This window comes from Pelecanus crispus, chromosome 12, assembly GCF_030463565.1.
Source record: "Pelecanus crispus isolate bPelCri1 chromosome 12, bPelCri1.pri, whole genome shotgun sequence".
In the NCBI taxonomy this organism is placed as follows: domain Eukaryota; kingdom Metazoa; phylum Chordata; class Aves; order Pelecaniformes; family Pelecanidae; genus Pelecanus; species Pelecanus crispus.
The window spans coordinates 2,421,613-2,440,149 of record NC_134654.1 but is presented as its reverse complement, the minus strand read 5'-3'; the positions used below and the strand labels follow the sequence as shown (position 1 = coordinate 2,440,149).

General features: G+C 49.9%; 1 protein-coding gene across 6 annotated transcripts in view; it reads right to left on the bottom strand.

Moving 5' to 3' along the window:
• Positions 1–330: 330 nt before the first annotated feature.
• The window catches only part of ACACA (acetyl-CoA carboxylase alpha), a 132,671-nt gene continuing 114,464 nt past the window's right edge, over positions 331–18,537 (bottom strand). For 5 of the 6 annotated variants that reach the window (XM_075719777.1, XM_075719775.1, XM_075719776.1 and 2 more), the window contains 5 exons: positions 16,960–17,072; positions 6,708–6,862; positions 5,750–5,920; positions 1,885–2,021; positions 331–457 (listed from right to left, as the gene is read on the bottom strand). In XM_075719777.1, coding sequence (XP_075575892.1) covers positions 331–457; positions 1,885–2,021; positions 5,750–5,920; positions 6,708–6,862; positions 16,960–17,072 — 703 coding nt within the window. Of the gene's footprint in view, positions 458–1,884; positions 2,022–5,749; positions 5,921–6,707; positions 6,863–16,959; positions 17,107–18,537 lie in introns of all 6 variants that reach the window. The other variant, XM_075719778.1, reaches the window with a different exon arrangement.

Below are 18,537 nucleotides of genomic sequence, written 5' to 3'. Positions count from 1 at the left end.
CTGGCTGTAGCACTTTCGGGTGGCAGCCGAACAGCGAACTGATGCGTTGGTCCAGTCACGCTTTGTTAAATAAATAAGGTACAGTTAGACAGCTGTAACTCAATTCCGCAGGCGCTTGTGTTTATACATTTTCCTCGTGTCTCTGGCCAAAGAACACACTTCCTCTGGTCAGTCTGATTTGAAAAAATAAAAATGTCACTCTTCCAGCATTTCCCTGAGCCTCCCCGTCTCGGTACAGTGGTTACAGTCGAGCAGACAAAGGGCAATTCTGAGCTTCCCCCCCACCCCCCCACTGTACCAGGCAGGGGGGAGTGTGGGAAATCGATGCTCTTACGTTGAAGAAGGAGAGTCCATTGTGGAGAGGATCCGCACGATCTCGGCTCGCTGGGTGGGTGATATATGCTGGGTCATGTGCACTATCGAATCCATGGCAACCTCCGGATTGGCCTGGACCAGGCTGGAAAGAGGCGAGAGTTAAGTGACGGCAGCCCCGACACTCGCACCGGAGCGCGTCCGACAGCTCCCCGTCAGGCCCGGGGCGGGGGGGACACGCTGAAATATGGGGGCTGTAAGAGAGACTGGGCGAGGCGGCAGGCACTTGCGTGAACCGACTGCGAGTAGCGCAAGAGCTGTGCTCGCTCGGAGGCCCCCGTGCCACTCGATTTGCTGGCGGCAGGCCTGCTAAGACAGGCACGGAGGCTGAAATCCCGAGAGGCCGGACCATGCGGACCCAGGGCAGAGGCGGGGAGGCCAGGAGCTCTGGAGCGTGCCCCGATCCCACCAGCAGCACCTTCAGAGGCTGCTGAGAGCACCCACATCTCCCCCTCCCAGATGACGCAGAGCCCCGTCCGCTGCAGCACGGACGGAGAAACCGGTGGAAGTGACGGAAGAGACGCCCTACAGTCAGACACGGGACACGGAAACCAGAGGAGCTTCGCTCCGCAGTTCGGTGCCCTCCCCAGCTCTGCTGTCTCAGAGGCAAAGCTGCTTTAAGAGACCTCCAGTCCAAGACGTAAAAATTATCAAAATTAGATCTGTTCAAGTCTAGCGAAGTGTTTGGCTCATGAGTCTTAACTGGCTCCGCTGGATGAACGTGCAAATGCACACAGTAACTCTTACAACCAGGAGGAACAGATACTCTACCAATGTTTTAGTACTTTGGGGGGTTTATTTGGTGCAGTTCTAAAAAGCAGTCGAAGGGAACTGGGCATTTTACGACACTGAGCAAAGAAACTAGGCAGGTTGCCTGGAAAGGCTGGGGCTAGAAAAAATAAAGGGTAGGAAGCTTTAAGAAGAATATTCTGGCCAAATGTGGTCCACACACCGCTTTGATAGCAGTAGCCCAGCTCAGAGATTTGCTTTCTCTCCCTGCTTCATGCAGTATGCGGCCCTCTAAAATAATTTTCCATTTTCTGTCTCAAATGGAGAAAAGACACATTAGCAGGGCAATTTCTGTGTCCCGGCTCTTCACGACTCCTGTTTCGGTAACGGGCGGGCATGGCCAGGGAGGTTTGGATACTGCTGGGTTAGATCTCGCTCTGCTGGTTTGGCATTTTGCTCAAGGCACCTGCACGTACGGTAGCACTACAGCCCGCGCAGCAGGAACAGGAGATTCTGTACAGCAGACTGCACGCAGGAGACTTTGTACAAATCCCGCTGTTTCAGGGTAGCTCCACATTTGCCCCTGTATTTGCATTTCCAAAGGAAACTGCGTTTCCACATACTCCTCAGGTGTTTGCCACACAAAAAGGCCAATGAACATGAAATGCTCTGGAACTGACGGAGCCACTTTCCTCAGCTGGGGAAGCACACGTGGCCGAGATCAGAGCCTGAACTTTTTAAAATCCCTGTTCCGCAGGGGCAGAGCGTGCGTAGCTGGCTTACCTCCGTATCTGTTTGAGGATGTAGTCCCTCGAGATGTACTTGATGTTTTCGTCTACAACTGAGCGAACGCCTTCCTCTTCCGTCAGCTGTTTTTCCAGCCACTCCACCAGGTCCTTATTACTGTCCCATAAATACGCCTGCAAACAAACCGCAAGTGTCACCCGGCGGGTCCCAGCGCTGCGCACGCTCCCGCTCCCCACGCGCCGTTCCTGAAATTTAACTCGCAATTATTGGCAGCCGCGGGTAGAACGTTTGGCTGGCAGCCCTCTGTGGTTTTCCCAGTGCGCGTGGCTTTTATAAACACAACTAACAATTAGCAAAAGTCAAAAGATGAGGTATTTCTTTTGCATCTCCTTCCATAAGTGTGACTAAAGGGGAAGCACGGAGGCAGCAGTGCTGCCCGTGGCTGCGGCCGCCGAACTAGCTGCATCAGCCCCAGGAGCTGTCCCAGCTAAAATCCCAGTTTCCTTCTGCGATCAGATGCCCCATTTCTGGTGAAATACGACTGGCCCTGAGGTGAGGGCAGGGGTGGCCAGAGATGCAGCTGATCTGGGGCTTCTCCCAGTGCTGAGCTGCCATGGGACCCACGAGTCCCCATCCCCTGAAGACTGAGCTGGTGTTAGCGTCCCCCAACAATCACGGGATCCCCGACCCAGCCCAGAAACCGAACAGCCCCGTCAGCAGGCGTCTGCGCTGCAGAAGAGGTCGGGGTGTCCACGTCCCTGAAAAGCCTTGACAACAAAACCTTTTTTTTCTTTTGCAAGATCATTTCACCTGGTATTTGCTAGGTAGTTGACTACATAATAATTCAGGAGTGTGTTAGACGCCTAATAGCCTTCTCGCTCCTCTCTTCTCCTCTCATTTTCTTTACAAATCATTTAAGAATCGTTTTGTTAATGGTTTCCGGAAAAGCAAGTACCACCATTAGCACTCATTCATATTTATGTCATTTTATTTGGGTAATTAAACACAAAGCTCGTCATTTAAAGGTGCACTATCCTTCTCTGTTATCACTAACGAAGTCAAAGTCGGAATGACAATGAGCTCGGCGCAGTAACGCGCCGCGGGCCGAGCGGACGCCCCCCCCAGCGCGGGCAGCAGAGCACCCACCGCTCCACCCGGGAACCTTACACGCGGCTGATCCTCGCGCTGCCTCTGCGGCCTGACCGGGGCAGGGGGATTCCCGGGGCAGCGGGATGGGTGTTCGCACCCCAAGGTGAAGCCTCGGTGGCGGAGGGCATCGCGTTTGCAAAGGCCCTGGGAAGCCTTGGAGCGGTAGCAGTGAAGGCAGCAGAACACCTCCCCTGCCAGGACTCTACTGCGCTGCGCGCAAGGGGTTCCTCCTCTCTCGCCTCTCCTGCTCTCCCAACGGAGCGATGCCCGCGCCTCGCCAGCCCCTTACCAGCCTTCGCCAGGCTGCTTTTCCCCCCCTCCTTGCCAATGCCAAGGAGCGCAAAGGCAGCACCTGCACCGATGAGCCTCCTCGCTGCTCGCCCTTTGTTTGTATATTTAATTACCAGTTTCCAAAGTCCAAGAAATTGTTTTCCTCTTCCCTGGGACTCTCACAAGCAGCGCTCCTTCCCCGTGTTGGCAAAGGCGTTGTCGCACCCACGGCTGAGAGCCCGCGCTGCCGTGAGGAAGCCCCAAGTGCAGACCCTGTTCCAGACCCCTGCGTCGGCCCTGCCTGACACACTTTAATAAGAAACGAGAGGAAATGGGCTCAAGCTGAGCCAGGGGAGGTTTAGGCTGGAAATTAGGAAAAATTTCTTTACGGAAAGGGTGGTCAAGCATTGGAACAGGCTGCCCAGAGAGGTGGGGGAGTCCCCATCCCTGGAAGTGTTCAAAAAACGGGCAGAGGTGGCACTTGGGGACATGGTTTAGTCTAGTCTACCCTTGATTGGTTTAGTGTGGACTTGGTAGTGTAGGTTAATGGTTGGACTGGATGATCTTAAAGGTCTCTTCCAACCTAAACGATTCTATGAAACCGGGATTTTTTTTTTTTTTTTTTTCCTTTACCAGTATGCATATGATTGTCTTAAATCAGTGATGTCATTTCAACCTCAAGACTTTGCTTATTTCATTGTTTTTTCTTCTTATTATTTTAAACTCGCTAGGTTTTGCTCCTTGCTTCTGCCCCTAGACATGACAGAAATGCTCCCTGCATACAAAGTAGGGCACTGAGGAAGATTTCAGGGAAGGGAAAAAAAAAAACCAAACCCCAAGAAGCTACGGTTGCAGACCTGCGTAAAGCTAGATTTACCCAAGAATCCCAAAGCTTTTAGTTTAGGAGAATATTTAATACTCTTATTAATCATTTTTAATCCGTTTGCTTTTAATTAAGAAACAGCATGATGCTTTCCTATCAACATATGCCAGGGAGCAGATTAATTGTGGCTTAAGATAACTCTCCTTGATTGGTGTAATGTATTAGCTAACGAGATGCCCGCTTTTAAAGACGCTCAGACACTACCTTGGAAAGCCTGCTGCCCTCCAGAGAACACTTTCCCCCCCCTTTTCTGGAACCCCTGAGCGTTTGTCACTTTAAAAACAGAATAAAATAAAATGAAATAAATAAAATACTCAGATTGGAGGACTGTGACAAAAACAACCTAAGAGCAGCTCCAGAGATTGCTCTTCAGAGATTGCCAGCTTCAGAGTTTCAGCACAATTAAAAGAGAAATCCTCAACGCGGCTATCAGATGAGGACTGCGGACGGCGCCGAGGCGAGCCCGCGCCCCGAGCCCTGGCAGATCCCACAGCTGATCCGCGCCGCTGCCTTTGACGGCATGTCGCTTCACACGGCGTTAAAAGCACCGGGCAAGCCGGGGAACGCAGGACGCTTGGCGGAAAAACGGCAAGGGCTCTCCTGGGCCGAGACGTGGCAATGGTGACAGACCGCCAGGCACATGCGATCTGTCCCCACCATCTCTTAGGTTCACGGCCCGGGGAAAGGGAAGGAAGGCGAGGGCAGCCCCGGGGAAGGGGGGACACTATGGCTGGGCGAGCAGCAGGACAGGCAGGTGAGATAGGCTGGCTGAACATCTGCCAGACGAAACATCTGGATACAAGCAGTGAACCCCCACACCCTTCTCGGCGTCAGTGGGATAGAGCAGGATTAAGGATATTATTCAGTAAGAAAGAATAATTAAAAATAAAATAAAAATCCTGCTTTCACATCACAGGGGATCCCAAGGGTATGCAGGGACTGGTCTGCACAGCTAGGACAGCTCCTCCGTAACAGCCTCCGTAACCACGAGCGGCTCTGCAGTGCTATTTTAGGCAGGCTGTGCACAGAAACAAGGAGATGGAGATATTCAGGGCTGGTGTAGAGAGCATGTGTTGTGACTCCTGGGATTTCTGCTGCCCGTTCTGCCAGACAGCAGCACCTCTGTGCAGCCTTCTCCCCACTCGCTGCCCTGCCTCGCTCTGCCGAGCGAGCTGTTCGTCTTTGTGAGATGCTCAGATTTTCATACCAATGGTGCTACATGCTTGGGAAAAAACCCTATTTTGCTTTTCTGGCCTGCTATAAAAAGTGTCCCCATAAACCAATTCATGACCTGGAATGTTACCCAGTTCTCCTTCACCACCTAAAATGTTCGTGGACATTACAATTAAAAACCAGAGATCAAACTCCACCTGGGAGAACTTCACTGAACTTAGGCCCAGGAAGGACTAATGCCTGGGTGAAACCGCTTTTTCATTTCAAAAAACGGGTAGATGTGGCACTTGGGGACATGGTTTAGTCTAGTCTACCCTTGATTGGCTTAGAGTAGACTTGGTAGTGTAGGTTAATGGTTGGACTGGATGATCTTAAAGGGCTTTTCCAACCTAAACAATTCTGTGATTCTATGATTCTATGATTTACCTTCACTGTCCCTTCAGCTTCCACAAACCAGCGCCTCAGCATAGCCTGGATCTGCCCATCAGTCAGCTCAGGATTGGCATCATGGATCTTCTTCTTTACCACATCTTCTAGAAGAAGACGTCTTAATCTCCAGTAGAAGAAGGTACGGGAAGTTTTCCAGTCTAGAATGTCCTGCCCAAGACATAAGTGGAGAAGGAGAAATGAGTGAGGGACAACATTTATGTGGAGAAATATATACGCCTTATTCCCAATGGCAAAAAAAGGCTTGCACTCATTATATACTTAGTTATACCGCTTCCACAAGAGAAATACGAGGACTCCCACGTCTGGGCTTTGAAGACTCCCACCCTGTTATACCATTCAGTCACCAGAAGCTACATCCAGCCTCCTCTGTCTCCCAGAAGCCTGCTCCCTTCCGCAAAAAGAGACACAGCTCCCCAGAGGAGCAGCACAGCCCAAGACACGTCCAAGGGGAGAGGGAACTAGGAAAATCTAATCGGCAATAATGCAAACCCTGACACGACAGCTGGCCTTCAGCTATGCCCTTAGAGCCCTTCCATCCCCGAGGGTCCCCACGGGTACAGGCTCCCCCCCTTCCCTGCCTTCTCCTTCTGCCAGGGCAGGCTGCAGGGTGCTCTGTGGGGTTTTTGATGTGGCCGCTACTGAGCAACCGGCAAAGCCCAGGAAACGCGGGGTCTCAGATGGACACGGATCAGGTAAACGTGCTAGAAAACGTGATGAGCTTGTGTTCCGGGGCCAGAAAACAGCTGGCAGGTGGAGAAGGTTTGCTCCTGCGGCAAGAGTCATTGGGGCAGAGGTTTATTTGCAGCCCCGCAGGACGACGAGTTCCTCTGATCCTGCTGCCTCCAGCAGCAGCTCATCCCACTGAGGGTTACCATTTCCCAGGTGCGTCAAACCCTCCCCGCGATGTCCCCAAGGAAAGCTCCGTGGTACTCACAGTTATGACACCCTTCTCCTGCATCCGGCCAGGTGTGTCGTGCAAGTCGGCAAACTGCATGGCTACCTGGTGGTAAATGGGAATCAGGAATTCCTCCCGCTCCTTTAGCTTGGTCTCCAGCTCTTTTCGGTCAGCAGGGCTCAGCTCGGGGGTACCTGCAAGCAGGCACAGCCACGCGTCAGAGAGGGTAAAGCAGAGGGGTGCACAAAGGGCTGCTGCACAGAGGAACGGCAAGCAGCTCTGGGCGGTCCAGAGGGAGAACAGAGGTTTCTCCTGTTCCTGCGTACAGGCAACACCCAGACCGCGTTTGGCACCATCAGCTCCCAGCAACGCAGAGTCTTGAGTCAAATGTAAGCGTTCCAGCCCAGGCTTCCTGCCACCGATATTCAGGCAAAAGCTTGGAAGGAGTTTTCACCATGGAAACTCTATTCCATTTAAATGCCAATGAGCTGAGCCATCAATTAAGTGACATTTACTGGACTTACTCCTAAAAAAGAATAATGTCCCAACACGCAGTTCATTTAGCAAGAAACATGGACGATGTAAAACCACATACACCATTTAAAGTTCTCCTGCAGGCTGGTTCCTGCCAGTAGCTGTTAGAGCCACTGCCTCATTAAGGAAAACACACCAGTTAGGCTAGAGACGCCAAAACCGCTCGCAGTCAGTTTACCAGCGCTCGGCACCCACTAGTCTCAACCACAGACTACCGTGATGGACAAGAATAAAACTGTGTCAAGAAGAGAATGTCTGGTGGAGTTCATAATTTTTAATTTATTTTATAACGTTCAGCTCAGATAAAATTAACTTTGATTCGAACAAAAACACGCCATTAAACGGTTTCTGATTAATTTTGGAATTGCCTGACCCAGACTAAGGCGGGCAAGGGGAAACACACCGTGCTGTGGAGGCACGTCGCAGCTCCTGCCGCAGCAGAACAAGGCGCTCCTTCCCGCAGCTGCCCCTTTATCAAACCAAGAATGTAAATCCCCTCTTCTCCCTGCGAGAGGCCACAGGGAGCGTAACCGTAAGTGCAACGCCCTGCTGAACCTACAGTAATTTACACCAGGTCAAAGTTGGCCCAGAAGTAGGTTGATGCTTCTACACTGCCTCACCGACACACGTGCAAGAGGTCCTTGTGCAGAGGCAGAGTATTTAGAGCCAATCTTAGTTCAATTTAAGCAAAGATTGCAATCTGAGCCAAATTATACGGTACTGGATACTCTGCTGAATTGTGCCATTTTTTAACCTCCCACCCACACCAGAAAGCTCTGGTTGCAAGTTCACGGCCTCAGAGACAGCTGCCTCCCATCCCGCCCCCCCTTTTAAAGCCGAGGTCGCGGGCAATCTGAAGCCGGGTCATGGATGAGGCTGGCTCCAAGCACTGGTGGGTTGTAACGTTCAACTACCCTACAGCACCTTCCATTCAAATGTTAATATAACCGCCCATGCGCCCGGGAGCCAGGCAAGCATGAGTGCGTCTTCAGTGTACAGAGGGGAGCTGAGATACGAAACTATAAAACAAAAGAGGTGTCCTACCCGGTAGCACAAAAAGTCAACGGGAGAACCTGGAACAAAGCTGGTGCCGTGATTCAGCCGGAGGACAACGGTTCTTTCCTTGTTATCTTGTAGCCTGAGTATCATGACTGCGTTTTGTGGCGTGTGAACACCACCGAGCGTTTTTTTGGTTTTAATCTTTAATCGTTTGTGAAGGAACGTCAATGGGATTAAATGCAACACCTACCAGTACATCAACACCCACTGTTAAACTGCCACGCTCCCAGGCCGGGTGACGCGGAAGGCAAGGGCTGGGGAGAGGCAGGAGGACAGCTGAGCAACGGGGGTCCCTCCGCAGCTCCACGGCCACCGTCCCGTCTGACAACGGCAGGCTCTGGAGTCGCAGCAGGAAGCCAGAGCAAGCCACGTCCCTCCCAACAAACCCAGATGAAATCAGCAGGCAGAAGGTTTACGAAAAACCTCAACAACAGGGAACGCTTTGACACAGCGCAACATCAAACGGTAGGACTCATTGCCACAGAAGGTCCCGAGTACCAGAAGTACAAACGGGCTCGCAGAAAGCAATGAGATAAATTCACGCAAGGGAAGCCCATCACAGGCTTCTAAGCACGAAGATGCAGATATAAATCTGGTCTCCGGAAGCCTCTAAACCGCAGGACTGCTGGAAGCTGAGCGGGCATCCCGGGGAGAGCGTCACGCTGCATTTGCGCGATGCTTCTGCTCCTTCCCAGCGCACCCAGGGCCGGCCTCCCGCAGCCAGGCCGATGCGGGGCTAGTGGACCAGAGGGCCGAGTGGCCCAGCGGCTCTCACCGGTGGGCGCAGCCCCGCAGCAGCTCACGCACAGCGCCGTGGCACCGGGGCTTCGGCTCAGACCCACCTTCGGGGACCCGCTGCACGCAGGCCCTGTTTTCTACTTTGCACCACCCATGTCTTCGTTTCCTTCCGGAGCTTCTCTTCCAAGTCAGAACAGGTTTGAACACACGCAGGCACGCATGCGTCCGAGACGCAGGCCAGCCACACAATGATTCTAGGGAAGGAATGTTTTTATGTGCCTACCAATATAAATGTTACCTAACCTTTCAAATGCTAGTAAGAAGGTTTTAATTAAGAGAAGCTACTCTTACAACCTTCAGAATAAAAAATTATATGTATATTTATCCCTGTTAAATTCACAGGCTCCTACACCTCCCTGTTTTAAATGGCAACGCGTGCACTTAAGGCAGGCACGCTCATGTATTCTGCCCTATCTGCCACCCTCACGGTGTACAGTCAAACCAGCCAGGCCCAGTAATGATTTAGGTGAGATTAACAAATATGTCAATGTCTATTTTCTGCTTAATTTAAAAGCAGCGTCTATAAAGATTTTTGACTTCTGAACCCTGTTCTCCTGGAAGAAAGAAGGTAACAATGAGGAGGGGGGATAAAGAGTGATTATCCCATCATCGATCGTTTGTCAGGAGCATTTCTTATTCACTGGACTATTGTAAAAAGCTAAGCTCTCGATCAATCCTGTAAGCCCCCTGTACAATTAAATATCTTGGAATGGTTTTCTTTCTTTCCTAGTCAGATCTTGAGGCCTCAGGGTTTTTCAGAAAGCTGGGGCTTTATTTATTTATTTCTCAGAAAAAGAAGTCTCCTTCCACAAATCTTATACTGGCAAGGAGAGGGGAGTTAAAATATGGGATTCCTTTGCTCCAAAGGTACTTGACAGTTAATGAAACTGTTAAAGTTTAAATCATAGGAACATTATAGACCTCTAGGTATGGATCGGCTACTAATCAATAGAGAAACAAAAGAAGCAGCACTCTGAAACGGCCACGTTGCAACGCAAACACAAAGCGTAGCGGGTTTTGGCATGCAGGTGGGGCACGCAGGTGAGACAAGACGACAATTTAAAGGAAGAACGAACATGTGTGACCTTCCTAACTTGGCAGGCAGCACAGGACACTTTCTAAGGCAGCCCTCTGAAGTGCCATAAAATGTCACATTTATCTTGGATTGCAGTTTGCTCTGCAGTCTCCAAGTACGCCCGTATCTATATATAGCGCTGGTATGATCACAGCGTTGGCGTGAGCGGAAGAGGCCAGGTAAATGTCTTAATCTGGCTCTCAACACCTTCCAAGCCTACCCACACTAGTAAATGCACCAAGACCTCTTTGTTCTATGGCGTCTTTTTTTCTTTTTTTTTTAAATCGGTAGCAAAATTGCCTTAAACAAGTTGAAAAACAATGCCCTGGGGAAGCAGTAACATTGGGGTACCAAAAAGATTAGAGACTCTCTCCTGAGGTCACAAGAGCAACGGCCAGGGTCTTGCCAAAATGTCCTTCGCCGTACAGAAATGCCTCATGAACAACAAGCAAGCGTTTTGTCCTTGCTAAAACTCTCCGCTCAAACCGGGTTAAACCAACAAAGACTAGTTTAAACCCACGCATAAGAAGTATTTAACCTAAAATGTTCCCAAATGCTTCCTGGAAGAAGCTGGTAGCTTGTGCCTACCTCTCGCCCCCCATCGTCCCTGCCCCGTGCCCGTCTCTGCCATCTCTCTGCAGGGCGACACCAGCCGCTGCAGCCCAGCTTTCGGGGTTACAAACTCTTTTTTCCGTGTCCTAGAGCCCGTAACAGGCCCCCAGACCTCAGGTGTGGGCTCTCAGAACCCCGGCGGCACAGCACCATAAATGCCAAACACTCCGGTTGCCGAAACAAGCCCTTCAACCAGCCTGCAGAGACGCGCTTCCCGGCGGCTGCAGGGACGTGCAGGCGTGCTTTACGGTCCACGACCACGGAGGAAGGCTTCAGAGGAGCTGCCCTCCTCGCGCAGACAAATGGAAAAGCTGCCGCAATAAATCCACGGAGAGACCTCTCCTGTAAAACGCTCTGATACTGAATATCATTTATACTCCTCTCCAAAAGTTAAGGGGAAAAGCATCGCGGCAGGGAAAGCAACATCTAAACTATTTTGATTTGTGCCCTATTAAACAGAAAATCTCCTCCGGAGCGAGCGGCGGCTCCGCGCGTCCCTCCGATGTACGCGCCTGGCAGAGGGAGCCGTCGGGAGCGCCGCGTCCCGCAGCGACGGCAGCCTGCTGCGGTGGCAGGGCGCGGGCTGCCTTTAATAAAGTTCCTGCCAGACGGAAATGGCTCAGCAGGACCATGAATCACGGCTTCCCATAACATTTAGTAGCAAAGTGCTTTTTTTAAATATGACCAGTTTAACAGGTTAGACAAAACGACTTCAAGAAATGTTATTGTAGGTTCCCTCTGATTGCAGAAAGCCAGGCAGCTTCTGAATCAATTTGATGGTTTATGGTTTCTAAGCTGTTAAAATGTGGGATTTTCTCCCTCACCCTCGGCACACAGCCTCAGCGTGGCCAAGCCATGTACTTGCCCGTTTTCTTGCCTCTTCCTCAAACAGGCGCTCGAAGACCCGGGCAAAGCCCAGCATCACGGCCCGTGACCCAGCGATTCGGAGGTCGGTGAGCGTGAGCGTGGGGAGCGCACACCCAAGACGCAGCGTCCCGCTCGGCCGCAGCGGCGAGCCGCTGCCCGCGAGCCACCGCTGCGGAGGCCAGATGCGACCCTTCCTTTGGCGCCGCCATCCAGCCCGCGGCTGCTCACAGACACGTTTGACGCCGGCAAAATTACCCCACACCTGTGATTTTCAAAGACGACTTTTACAACATAAACACTAGCTGTCTTTCCAAACTACAAAGGAGCATTAGTAACGATTGGTTATCTCAATGTTGAAATTACTACAGGCAAAATTTGGGGATTTTTTTTTTTTTTTTTCTCCCAGGTAACGCCAAAACACCCCACGTTAAGTTCGATTTATCTTGGCATGTGCTACGTGGCCATTCTTTTCAGCAAAGCGGTGAAATCCCACTGCAGCACGTGCTGGAAGGGTCCTTAAGAAATAAACTCTGGAGAGGTACAGCAGTTACTCTGCCTTCAATAACATAATTAAATGTTGATTTTTAACCCTGGTTATGACTCTCCCATCTAATTTCCACACCTGCACCAATAATCCTCCTACCTGAATCTCACCTTCTCTTCCTCTGCCTTTAGCAAAGCTCTTGCCGGACAAAAATTCAGCAAAGGCAGCAAGAATGCCAGCCGTGTCTGGGCTGCCCAGGCAACGCATCTCCCACCCAGCCGGAGGGAGCGGCTCCAGAGGGGAGAAGGAAGGTCACTGGGAGCCCCTCGCCTCCCTGGAGACACAGGCATTTTTGGATTGTCGCTTGTTTCTTTAAATGAGACTGCTTGTAATTGCTTCACTAAATATTCAGTAGGATTTATGTTATAAAGGTGCAATATGAAATAGCGGTGAAGGTCACACATGCTCACGACACGGGCTTGAAATATCCTTGTATATCCTAGTCCTTTCCAACTCGTTGCTCCACACTGGCATCAAAGCAAACGGGCAAAGTCTGGCAGGTACTTAATTCCGAAAAATTCCCATTTTGGGAGAAACATCTACAGCCCTCCTGGGAGGATATTCAAGATGCCAACTGTCAGGAAGGAGCCGACAGAAATCAGCACTTGCTCTTCTAGACTCATGATTGTGAATTAACAACAATTTAAATGCAGCAGCGCTTGCATATAGAAGCAGTTACTGGAAATCCGCACGGCCTAAAAAGACAAAGTAACAACGCGCCGACTGCATTTGTCCAAGACTTCGTGAGAGATGGAATCACAACAGCAGCATTTTTCTTAGTTGTTGCTCAAGAAAACGACCGGCATTTTGATTAATTACAACACTGAACAAACAAAAAACCCCCAGAAAGGAATTACTAGACTTTCGAGCTGCAATCTAACTTTCCAAACTAAAGCCCTGCGACCTAAACCAGGTCACAGGGTGGAAGTTTTCGGCCACTCAAGAAACAAGGCTGCGTCGGGGCTGTCCCCGTGTCATCGGCAGCAAAGTCCCCCCCAGCTGGCAGAGTCCCGAGAGGGACCTGCGAGCTCCCCCCGCGCGCTCCGCCCCGGCACGCTTCTTTGCAGAGAGGAACTGCGATGCTAAACCGGAGTTACGGCTTCAATGCTTGAGCGTTCACTCATCATTTGGAAATTTAAGGAAAGTTTTGCACGCTCTTTAGCCAAATAAAGCGCGAAGCAAGTCAGAAGCCCGCATCACAGACTGACCAGCAATATTACCTGTGGAAAGTTAAAAGGTTGTCTCCAGCATCCATGTTTGTGCTGAAAACAACCGCTGCCTCCCGCTTCCCAAAGCGCTGCCGTACTGCCCGCTCCCCCTCCCGCAATGGATATGGACAAATGCAAAGCGGGCATCTAATTTCAAATAAAATTCAAGATGTGTGCCAGCACACAGCCAACTATTTCACGGGATCAGCTGAAGAGGGTATTCACACTATTACAACGTGTATCGGGTGGTGAACAGATGCTTCCCTTTTACGACGAGATAAATACCTGATAAGAGAAATGTGAAAACGTAATATCCAATCTCGCTCTAACTGGAGCCATTTTGCCATTCCTTTCATCCATATTCCGCCAAATTTTCGCGTATGTTACACCGCGCAACCGACACATTACATGCTGGGAATCTGCATTGACAATGATTTTTTTCATGACATGAAAATCATGACATGATTTTTTTATTCCGCTCCTAAATGTTTTCCTTTAGTTGTAATAAATAAATAAAATAAAATTGAATCTCTGGATTTTTAACTACGGCCTGAGGCTTGCCGTCTGAAGCGTTCCCACATTCCTAGGCAATCGCCGTCCTCCTTGCACACCTACTCCGTGCGGAAGCGTGCTCGTGGGCAGGATAAGGGCCACCCTTTCCTGCCTTGCCCTTTGCTCCGCGCCGTTTGCTGGCGTGTAATAGCGCAACTCTGAGTGACATTTTAATAAAACGCGGGGCTAATAAACATCGCGGCGATAGTGCCGGCGAATTGATAATGAACAGATTTATGTCAAATTATTCGATATCTGCCAGCCTTCTCTGCTCTCACGCTCCCCAACTGCGGGTCCAACCCCAGCGGCTCAAGGCGCCTGGAACGAGACCACCGTCGCCCCGTGTCCCCACCCCTCCGCAACAGGCACACGTTTGAGAGCATCTCCCTTTTCCCCGCTATTCAGCAGCTCCAGGGAGGGATGACAGCCATTCAGGGGTTAAAGAGAGGCAGTGAACCCCCAGCTAATGAGTAAGAATTCAGCAGGCAGTGTAAGATAAATGGAGCTTTCTCTGCTTCTGCTGGAGTCAGCATGAACTGCGGCCCTGCGGCTTGTTTGTGGCAAATGGAGTGCGCGAAATATCAAAGGGCAGTGATCCAGAAGAAGACCGACTTTGACAAATTTTAAATTGGCCAGAAAGAAAACCAGCAAAAAAAAAATTATGCAATTCACTGTGTCCTGCAATCTTGGCTTTCCTGCTATGGTACAGAATTAGCGGCAAAACAACAGCAATGATCGCCCGATGTTGGGAGCAATTACGAGCCATCTAAGTGAGATGCTTATCAGTGACTGAAGCTTTTAGAGCTCTCTGTATGTACAGTTGTAAGTGACTTGCTCTTGTGTTGCAGTCATTTTAATTAAAGTGTATGGAGTTTGCTGGGAGTAATTACACTGTAGAGGAAGAGGGGGAAAAAAAAAAAACCCTGAACAGGCTCCTGCCTCCTCACATAGCGTGGAGTTGGATTTTTGAGACTGCTGGCAGAAAACCGTATCCCCCTCTTTCTCCCTGCATTTTTTCCTGGGGATGCTGGTGCAGGTCCCACCGGTGCGATTCAAGAGCAGGCGTCCCGCACCCAGCCTGGGTGACGGACCCTCTGGAGAGGCACCCGACAGCAACTAAGCACGCATGGCTCTGCTCCCCCCTTTCCTCTGCCGCTGCAGGATTTACACAGTCCGGCAGCCCTCTTTGTCCGCAGCCAGCGCCAATGCTCCTGGGAAAGGATTCATCCGGCAGTCGCCGCGCAGAAGACACCGTTCCTTTGCGGAGGCAGTAGGCTGGTTTGATCGTCAGCAGAGCCAGCGCTTGTTACGGTGGGGCGAAGGTAAATACTCTCAGAAACAGCGCTCCTGCCATAGTGCCATTTATCTGCATGGACCTGAGCTGCCTGCTCAGCATATTGCCTTCTCTAACCACACATCTGATTTCTCCTTCCCCTGGAGCCTTGCGCACCGGAGAGGCAGGTCTCCCGCCTCGGAAGCGGAGGTGCAAACACCCGCAGGAGGTGCAGCTGCGAGCGCTGACCGCGTAAGGAACTCGACAGCAGCCTTTAAACTGTGAAGTGTGAAGCATCTTAGGAGAGCCTTTGGTGGGACCCGGTGCTAGGTCTCCACGATTTGGTGTAGTCACGCTAGCCGTTCGCTCCTAAAGGGACGCTGTCAAGTCTAACATAGGTCAAAAGTGAAGTTGCGCGAAAAGAATCTCCTTGCTACAACTACAGACATTAAAACTGGTTTTTAATTCCAACAGACGCAGGCAGACAGAACGCCACATGCATCCATCTGGGTATCCGCGCCTGCGCTCTCACGCAGTAACACATAACGTACACGAGCAAGATCTGAACTGGGATAAAACTCCTGCCTTGCGCTGGTCTGCAAAACTCAAACACCGGCTAACCCGCTTCTTGCCCAGAAAGCAATCGGCACAGTGAGAGAAAACAAAGAGAACGTCAAAATACTATCATTAAAAAAAGAGAGAAAATGTCTTTGATGCTATCAAAGACATCAGCAAGAACCTGGTTTTCAGCAAGCAGCCTGATTCTTAACACTCCCCGCACCTCTTACAATTACTATTCTCTTCCCAAGGCATATCAGAATGGTAGTTTTGTATATAAATTGTTGCACTGCCATAAATTAAAAGAAGCCAAATAATAAAATGTAACTGCAGCAATAGCCACGATTTATCAGTCATTTGCAGAACACTTTTCCTCCTGAAGGATCCCAAAAGGCTTTATAAATTCAAACCATATCCGCGTAGCGTGCTTCTTGCACTACTGAAATGTAGTCAATTTTGGAGGTAAAAAGAGGCTCTGTAAGATTATACTCTTATAGTAAGAGCTAGTAAAGAACTATTTAAAGAGTCTATTCCCCGAGAGAGTATGTATCTGATATTAAGTGCATTTTGCTGAACACTCTGTATTTTGGGTTGTTGGGTGTATACCAGGCGCTGGGATCATTTGGAGCGAACGGCACAGCAGTGATACAACACACGCAGTGACATCCTAGCCGCTGAGCACTGCAGATCACCCCGTATTTTACTGAGGAGGTGAAGGGTATTTTTTATTTTTCTTGAAACTGAAGAGCAGACAGATATAATTTTACTCAAAACTACCTCAGACACAGTCATAGTCCAGCAGCCTAAAATGTCTTTGACCAAATTCTTAGTTACGCCAAATGACACCAGCTGAAGGTTTGGCTCACAAGCTTTTAGCGAGCTGAGCATTTGTTGAGACGGAAACTAGACTCAAGCATCTGTAGTAACTGTCCTTTGTAAAACCCATTCAATTAAAAAAAAAAAAAAACAGTTCAAAAGACGCTCTATTACACACACCCTAGGAATGCTAAATGCACGTGAATATCATCTCTCTCACATGTACATACATGCAGCTTGTCTCATCTGGTTTTCGTCCCAAGTTAGATGACAGTAAATAAAAATTATCATGAATTTGATAAAATGCCTCAGTGCCCCTTTTTAAGGTCTATAAACACATTCATTAGCCACCAGCTGAACGGATCGCTGCTCCGCCAGCCCCCGCGCAGACGTACCTAGCCGCTCTGCCAGGCGCATGTAGACGGGGTCCACTCGCCTCATCGTCTTCACCAGATCCTTCCTGCGGAATTTGATTTCTACCGTCCCCTCTGGTTCCAGGATTCCTCCTCTGATCAGTGACGGGAAAAGAGAAAAGAAAGGCACTTTCAGGTCATCAGACAAGGGGAAACACAAAATGGAACGGTTCAATGTTATCTAGAAAGTACGTAAAAAAAGACGAGAAGAGAAGGGGGGAGGGAGACAAAACAAAGAGAAAGAGAGAACAAGAAAGAAAGAATCTTAGCTATTATTTATGCAATGCCACAAATGCACACCAGGCTTCACAGAAACACGTCTATCCAACAGCATATAGTACAGCCTGGTACAAGCAACGCTCTTCGGCAGTCTCTTTTGAGCTGTGACCTGAAAGCTCTTTCAAAAGGTAGGTAAGCTTTATGAAACAAACCAATTAACCAGCCATTTTCATTAGAGATCCTGCCCACTTCCCAGGTCAAAGACAGAGGAGCACGTGATTTGAAACTTGGGCTCGGTAAATAAAATCACTTCAGTCTTCAACTGTGAGGGCGGGACTAATAGCAGGGAGGAAGGTCAGCGCTGAGGGTTACGGAACAGCAACAGCGATGAGAATTATTACAAATGCGTAATGGTACTTAGGGACAGGATGACACGTTTTGCAAAATAATCTCTTTCTTGGCTACTGGAGCTCAAGACCTGTAGAGTCCAACCACAGCTCTGCAAAACACACACGGTCCTTCCTGCTCTCTTGGAAGGTGGGGAGCTGGCCTGAGATTCCCAAGAGGCCAACTCACGCTGCCGGCATCCTAGAAAGGTACGGAGCAGAAGCAGCGGGAGGGAGTTGTTCCTGCATGCACCCCAAAAAACACTTGGTGGGGGAAGCAGTTTGTAGAAATCCTGCTCACACTGTGTCCGACCGTGAAGCAAACAGGCTCCACATTTCTAAGTAGGAAAAGAACACCAAAAACTTCCGACTTCCAGAAGGCAAAGATTAGACAGTGTTTGCTCAAGATGCAGGAAATACCGAGGCCAACAGACCACAGGTCTCTCTGTCTCGCTTCTTTAGAACAGAGCGTGAGGCAAGCATCCCATCAGGAGCAAAATTCAGCTGGGAAGGGCAAGGGAAATGGGCGTCTGGAAAGGGCACCTCCTCAGCTGCTCCCCACGTACACTTTGCTTTCTCCCCCTCGAGCAGCTGCCCAGGAATTTTGCCCTGCTGAGATGGTAGGAGTTGAGAGGATGCCCAGAAGGCACAATATTTACGCTGTCCTTCTATACGTGTTCCTTCTCTCTGCTACAGATAGCCCCGGTAGGGCTAGCTTTTTGCTCTAAATGATTCAGTATCTGTATGTTTTAGAGATTCGTTAAGATATTTTTAAAAACCTGCTTCCAAGAGTTTGCCTGTAGTTTTATATCCTGAACCACCAGTAACTAGAACGTCACTTACGCAAGTTGTATTTAATTCAAAAAGTGCAACTACTCAAGTGCCCATATGACAGACAGTACAACACTCAGGGATTTTAAAGTACACACTTACTTACACTCATTTAGTTTGCAAA